The sequence below is a fragment of the Poecilia formosa genome, unplaced genomic scaffold (genome assembly GCF_000485575.1).
Source record: "Poecilia formosa unplaced genomic scaffold, Poecilia_formosa-5.1.2 Scaffold274, whole genome shotgun sequence".
In the NCBI taxonomy this organism is placed as follows: Eukaryota; Metazoa; Chordata; class Actinopteri; order Cyprinodontiformes; family Poeciliidae; genus Poecilia; species Poecilia formosa.
In genome coordinates, this window is record NW_006800213.1 from 696,363 (window position 1) to 703,967 (window position 7,605).

At 36.4% G+C, this 7,605-nt stretch overlaps 1 protein-coding gene across 4 annotated transcripts in view; it reads right to left on the bottom strand.

Moving 5' to 3' along the window:
- The window catches only part of LOC103151212 (protocadherin-15-like), a 196,638-nt gene that overhangs the window by 44,785 nt on the left and 144,248 nt on the right, over positions 1–7,605 (bottom strand). For all 4 annotated transcript variants that reach the window (XM_016681248.1, XM_016681247.1, XM_016681249.1 and 1 more), the window contains exons 26-27: positions 7,357–7,466; positions 7,002–7,142 (exon numbers count right to left, since the gene is read on the bottom strand). In XM_016681248.1, the coding sequence (XP_016536734.1) occupies positions 7,002–7,142; positions 7,357–7,466 (251 nt within the window). The remainder of the gene's footprint in view (positions 1–7,001; positions 7,143–7,356; positions 7,467–7,605) is intronic.

Here is a 7,605-nt window from a genome sequence, read left to right on the forward strand (position 1 = left end):
TTTTGAACCATTTTTAATTTTCAAGTGTTGATTGTATTTCAGAGATATTTTTTTATTTTAATGTGTTAATAGGCACAACTATAAGTCTGGCAGTTTGTTCACCAAGTTACTGTGCTCTCTGAGAGGATCTGTGGTATAAGTATTTGACATTGTTCCATGCCCATCATTGACATTAGTCTCTAACAAAATGTGGATCATCTACCAGGAACACAGGAAAGAGTATGAGTTCCTGTAGTGTAGTGGTTATCATGTTTGCAATAGGTCTCCGGTTCAAAACCAGACAGAAATGTTTTTTGTAGGTTATGCATCTCTTAGGGTGCAGTGAGATAACAAGAGCCTTCGTCTTTGGTGATGGTTCATTTGCCAATCGACTTCAATGTAGGCGTTTTGAAATCGAAGCTACTTTACTTCAATTACTAATTGGCAGTTCTATGGTGTAATGCACATGTGTCAAACTCAAGGCCCGTGGGCCACATGTGGCCCCCCAGCATTTTATAGGCCAATGATTGACTTAAAATAGGTTCTGAGCACGAATTGACTACAAACTACATCTCCCACAATGCATTCCGATTGTTACCAGCCAACATTACGGCTTCTTGCCACTAGAGAGCAGCAGAGTCACCTCAAGCTGCTTATTGATTTTCCCAGCGAATAAAACTGAGACATCGACAAGCTAACATCAAAACGTCCAAGAAAAGAAAAATCGATTTACAAGTAAGACTGTGAATGAAGATGTGTGTGAGTTGGTGTCAGGTCGCGCTAGACTTTTTTTGTTATCCTTATCTTGACCAACAACATAAAAAAAAATATATGTCATGTACTATGTTTACCAGTGAAATTACAATCATATTAACATCGGCTATTTAGTCGCATTTTATGCGGTTTAGTTAATATTCACCGTGAATCCAGATCCCATCACAAATTAAGCAGATAAATGTATCTACATTTCTCTCATAGTGACAAAAACCACCCCAAAACTTTTAATAAATTAAATTAAGCGACTTTACTTAAATTAACACAACGTTGCATTCTCTTTAGTTTTCTCTGGTCTGTAATGGAAACTTGAATTTAACGCGCCATTTCTACCAAAGGTTTTGAATGCGCTTCCTAACCAGTCGCTCCAAAGCGTCTGGTCCGTAACTCTTCAACACACTGTCAGCTCCCGCCGGTTAGAAAGACGCATTTAGTTCAGAGACAATGAGATGATATTCTGAAAGGATCTTTTTTAATTAATTGATTTCAGTTGCCTCTGAGACTAAATATTTCACCAAAGAGGAAGGCTCTTGTGTCTCACTGCACCCTAAGAGATGCATAACCTACAAAAAACATTTGTCTGGTTTTGAACCAGAGACCTATTGCATCTAAAGCAAACTTGATAACCACTACACTACAGGAACTGAACGTCTCTGCTTTGTTTCAGTTTGAGGTTCCAAAGTTGATGATGTGAGATGCAACATGAAAATTTCAGCTGAGATTTGCACTCAGATGCCTGGATTCAGAGTACAGACCATGACACCACAGACCCTTGTTGACCTTTAGTAAACACCTGTGATGAATACAACATAATAAATCTGTTTCTGTCTGGTTTCGAACCAGAGACCTTTAGCGTGTGAAGCAAACGTGATAACCACTACACTACAGAAACTCATGCGCTACAAACTGTCAAACTCATACTTGTGCCTAATTTCACATTACGGTCCATAAACTAAGCCTGGGATCAAAAAATTGTATTGAAGATGTCATTAGCAGAGACAAATGGTTCTACAGAGACTTGGTTAAATGGCTAAAACATAAAATCAAGACGTACACATAAAAAATGGTTCAAAAATAAAATTAACACATTACAATAGAAAATATCTCTGAAATACAATCAACACTTGAAAATTAAAAATGGTCCAAAAATACAATCAACACTTCAAAATACAAAATCTCTGGGAAATAAAATATTATGTATGTTGTTTTGAAAAACATTAGAATATAAGCACTTTTATCAAATCTTCATTGTGGTAAGATCATGTAAGTTCTTCTTAAATCCATGGAAACTCAACAGTTTGTAAGGTAGGTGAGTTAGCTCAGCAGGTTAGAGCACGGTGCTGGTAACGCTGAGGTCATCAGTTCAAACCCCGGTAGGGGTCAATTCATGTCTAAGGTCTTTCAGACAATCAATACTTCAAAATAAATAAGGCTTCAAAATAAAATCAACACTTCAAAATAAAAAATGGTTCAAAATCAATACTTTCAAATAAAAATAGTTCAAAAATAAAATCAACACTTTACAATTAAATATATTTTTGAATCATTAAATAATGGTTAAAAAAACACACGTCTTCATTCACAGTCTTACTTGTAAATCGATTTTTCTTTTCTTGGACATTTTGATGTTAGCTTGTTGATGTCTCAGTTTTATTCGCTGGAAAATCAATAAGCAGCTTGAGGTGACTCTGCTGCTCTCTAGTGGCGAGAAGCCGTAATGTTGGCTGGTAACAATCGGAATGCATTGTGGGAGATGTAGTGTGTAGTCAATTCGTGCTCAGAACCTATTTTAAGTCAATCATTGGCCTATAAAATGCTGGGGCGGGCCACATAAAATGACATGGCGGGCCACGGGCCTTGAGTTTGACACATGTTTAGCAGTTTATTTTAACTTAGTAATTATTGAATGTAGTTTTTTTTTTATTATAAAGCACCAGTTTCATTGACAGATGTTTTTTTTTGTTTGTAACAAGACATTTTTCCCATTGTAAGTGAAAAGATCTGCATTTTTTTATATCTATATTCAAGAATATATAAAACTAATATGAAAATATAGTATAAAATAATGTATAAATGAATATAATCATATAGATGAAATCATTTAAAAATAATATATAAAACTAATATGTCTTTCTGGGATGTTACTTTTAAATTAGTTTTGTCTCATTTCAAGTCTACAAGAATTTTTGCACAAGAAAAGTCCTTGTACACTTGGTAAATGTATACAAGTACTTGGTAAAAAAGTATGTGGTTAAAAAAATACATTTATTGTAAACTGATTTGTCCAAATGAAAAGTTTGCCCAAAAGAAATGAACACATAAGTCAAATTTAAAGCTCTTCAGGACAGTGTAAGTGTGGGATTCATCAGATGTCATTGACATACTTAGTGTCTGATTTTCCGGTTGGCAGTGCAGCCCACAGAGTGGATATTTGACCTTTTTCGAGCTATTGCAGTATTTATCTTCATCCAAGCTGGTGAAGATATTGTAACTAAGAGTAACAAGTTTTTACAAAGTTAAATTTCATGGTCATAGTGCAGTCGTTATGCCCCAGCCATTTCCCTCTCAAGATACAACACAACTAAGAAAAAGGGATGCAAAATTCTGAACGGTGTGGCACAAAACTGCTTTTATTCCGGTAGACACATGCAGAAATCCCATGAAACGGAATGCTTTCACCTAATTAGTGAAGAAGAAGCTCTTTTCCGCCAACATCTGAAAACAGAAGCAGTATGGTACAACTGCACACCCACCAAGACGTGGCTGCAAAACTTAACTGACTGCTGAATAAGGACAGCATAAATCAGAGAAGCAGCCAGGAGGCTAACTCTGAAGGAGCTGTGCAGATTCACAGTTCAAGTGTGGCAATCTGTCGACAGGACGGCTATTAGTCAGGCACTTTAAAAGTCTGGGCAGTTTTGAAGAGTAGCAAGAAGAAAGTCATTGTTGAAAGGAATCCCTAAGATGTTACATTTGCAGTTCACAAATTGTGTGGATGAAGTTGCTCTAGTAACACAAAACTTAAATTAAACTTTCTTGGGCTGCAGGTAGATGTGTGGTGAAAAAAAAAAAAAAACTGAACACACCATCTCTATTTTGAGGAGCAGTGGTATCATGAATGTGTGAGCTTCCCTCAGGTAGTCCCAGTAAGAGTGAACGAAGTCGAAGCTACTACGGTCAAATGTTTAAGATCAAAGCACGTTCACGTGTTAGAATTGCCCAAGTACAGATACAAAGTAGATTACAAATCTGTGGTCGGATTTAAGCATTGAAGTTTACAGACACTCTACATCCAATCTGAAAGAGGTTGTGTACTTTTCTACAATAGAATCGGCAAAAACTCCAGTCACTAGATAACACACCCCAAAAGACGTGTAGCTACAATTTCAGAGAGAAAATGTTTTATTTTCTAAATGCATTTCATTTCAATTTACAGTTATACACTTTGCTGTGTAGATCTATTACTTAAAATTTCAAGAAAACACATTAAACGTTGTGCTTTTATGCAAGAAGATCTTCAAGGAACATGAAAGGATTAACATTTCAGTAATTAGTAACAGAAAATCCATTAGAAACCTAACGCTTTTCACACTTCCTCAACACTAAAACCATGTTCGAATGAAGGAGTCAATACATTATCCAATAATGTAAGATCCTTCTGTATGTTCTCTTAATCTGCATTGAAAAGACCTGTTGGTGAAATATTAATTCATTAATTCTCAAGTACTTTCCAATTCAGTTTTCAGTTCAAAACTCAACTTTAAAAGCTTGTTCAAATCTAAAGTCTTTCAAGGTTTACCATGAATTTTCACAATTAGCAAGGTTGCTGTAAGAAACACAAAGAGGTGTAAACATGTTAATGCCATGGTGATGAGTCGTGTATGGCATCACATTCCCGCCAAAAACTAATTAAGCATTAAGTAGTCACATTATTAATGTCAGTAAGGGACCTAACAGGAGAAGAGTGGATGGCATGATGTAAATTCAAACCAAAGAAGAAGAAGAGGTGGAGGATGATGATGATGATTCTGATGATGAAGACGGTAAGGAAAAGCAAGTATTTTTCTTTTCCTTACCTTTTTATTCATCCTCCGCATTTTCTTCTGCTTCTCCTAGTAGACCAAGTTCTGTGCAGGCTGTCACAGGACTTTCAGCTGAAAATCCAGCTAATCAGATTACTTATAAGAGTCACCGCTCCCAACTGACAAATATGCCCACTAAACACAAAGAGAGAGAGAGCGCAATTTTCTGGCAAGAGTGTACAGCTGGGTAGCAGGAGCCTGTTTTACCGCTTGGCATTCTGGGTTCATGGGCTTCTGAATAAGTGTGGCCGCAATCAGAGCTGTGTGCTCTCTTGATTGATATATGCGCTGCTGTGATTGTTTAATACGCTCCTCAGGGTTTTTGGCAGGTATGTGATGCCATAGACATCTGAGAAAAATGCTTTACTCATACTGAATTCTGTCAATCCTTCAGATGTTATTATTTCTCTGCACCAAACTTCGTAAATTATTGCCTCAATCAATATGTTAGAGGATTTTTATACAAGGAAAACATTATTTATTAACCACAAAATTATTTACATGTAATTGTGGTTCTTCCAAATTCGTTTCAAGAAAAAAAACATTAGCTAATGAATCAGTGATGAAACTTGAGATTACTTGCTTTGGAATTCAGAAATTTTGCCTTTTAATCCACCCAAACAGCAACTAAAAAAAAGAAAGAATAAAATCACAAATCCATTCAATTTGAAATGGGCAATTCAAAAAAAAAAAAAATCACAACACAAAGACTAAAATGAAGAGAAACAAGCACACAAATCTGCAACATCCTCCAGATGCAACGCTGAAACCTTCATGTGAAGAAGAAAACTGTATTAACTTAGAGTCCGATCGATTTTTTGTTTGTTTGATGTGTGCGGGAAAGAACTGGAGATCTGCAAATGACACAATGATTTGCTGCTTTAATCCCAGCAGAATTCTTGAATTCAAATCGCTTTAATGAAATGAGAGCAGCATGTGGTAAACACCATAATTAAAGAAGATAAGCAAAGGCTCCGGAGCTGAGCTTCAATTAAGAAGAACACAGATATGAAGTGAAAAGAAGTAAAAAAAAAAGAAAGAGAAAAAGGACATAAAAGAGGAGACCAGTAGAAAAAAAGAGAGAGGAGAAAGAATTTAGACTAATTAGATCCATTTTTACTTCAGCTCTACTTATAAATGAAAGGACGTGGGTTTTTTTTTCTTTTTCTTTTAAATGCAAATTAAGGGGTATGTGAGACCACAACAAGTTTGATGTTGAGCCGAACAGAAGAAAGTAAAGCCTTAGCAGATATAATCATCAATGTCCAAACAGCCCAACAATCCACACAGAGCTTTGGGTTGCTTCAGACATCTTTACAAGTTAAAACTAAAATGCTGGTGTACAAATGCCATGACACAAAGTTCGCAGCAAGAGGAGAAGACAAGCTGTACAGAAAAACCCCCAGAAAAACCAACAAGCAGCTCATCTATAAAAGACGTTGCCAAATACTTGCCGAGAAAGGAAAGTTATAAAGTCAATGACCTTTCCTAGGCGAAACTGATAACACATGATCAACAGTTCTGCATTGACAGAAGGTCTCAGTCAGACTGTATTTAATTGGATGTGAATCTGGCTCTATGGTTATTCTCCATTGCATACAGGTTGATTTACTGGATAAATTATTGGATAGAAGTCAGACTTGTCACACATGAGACTTCTTGTCATCAGAAAACAAAAGAAAAAAAACAGTAATAAGACTGTGGATTAGGGGAAAAGTTTTTTTTTTTATTATTCTTTTACAGACCATTTTGAGAGTCATAATCTGGCATACACTCCTGCTCTGTGTTACCTAAACCCCACCAGTCACTAACCTTATTGACAGAGTGACAGATCTAATCTGTTAATGTTTTACATTTGATCTTAATATGTTTTTTTCTGGTGTATTAGATATGAGAATATACTTTTTTTTTTTTTTTGCATTTCATTTTTAAAATGTTCAAATTCTAAATACATTTTCTTTGTATTTAGTATAGTGTTGCTTTTTAATCTGTCTGATTTGGGTCTTATGTCTTGGGTATCCTTCCATATGCTTGTCATAACAGCTTGCTAAAATTTCTGACACGAAATACGAAGACAAATATCTATATATATATATATTTCTTTTTTTTTTGTCGTTTAATTCACGATTACAAGTGTGCAGCACTTCAACCTGCAGTTCCACTTACACTTTGACGGAGCTCGGAGATTTGATGAGACCACCCTCATGGAGTCTGCTTCCACCTTCAGAACATAGCTGGAGTTGGTTTCATAGTCAAGGGGCTTGGCTGTGGAAATCTCACCAGTTGTTTTGTTTAACAAAAACACACCTGGGGAGAACAGAGCAACAAAAAGTTTTAAAACAAGGTATTAAAAAAGTGCTATTGCACAGAGGGAATGAGTGAGGAGTCTTGTAGCGCACAGTGCAGAGGAAGTTGTGCAGGGCGGTCTGAGCTGTAAGAGATGTTTGACCAGGAAGAAGCTTTAATGCCAAAAGACGGAGTGGCGGTGAGGCCCTGATAGGAAAACTCTGAATGCACTCACCTCCCTCATTGCCTTCAACGATGGAGTACACGATAGTTTGATTGACAGCTGCTGCCATGATGATTCCCACCGGGGTTCCAACAGCAGCCTCCTCACTCACTGGTGGAAATCTGGAAAAAGATCAGTCAATCAATATTAATAGATTGGAAAACTAAATATTCGTGTGTCGACTGTTGGCCTACTTTTCCTCAAGGCGTAACTGAGATCTGGCAAGGTAGAAAAGGCTGTGAATTAAATATGAAATATCCA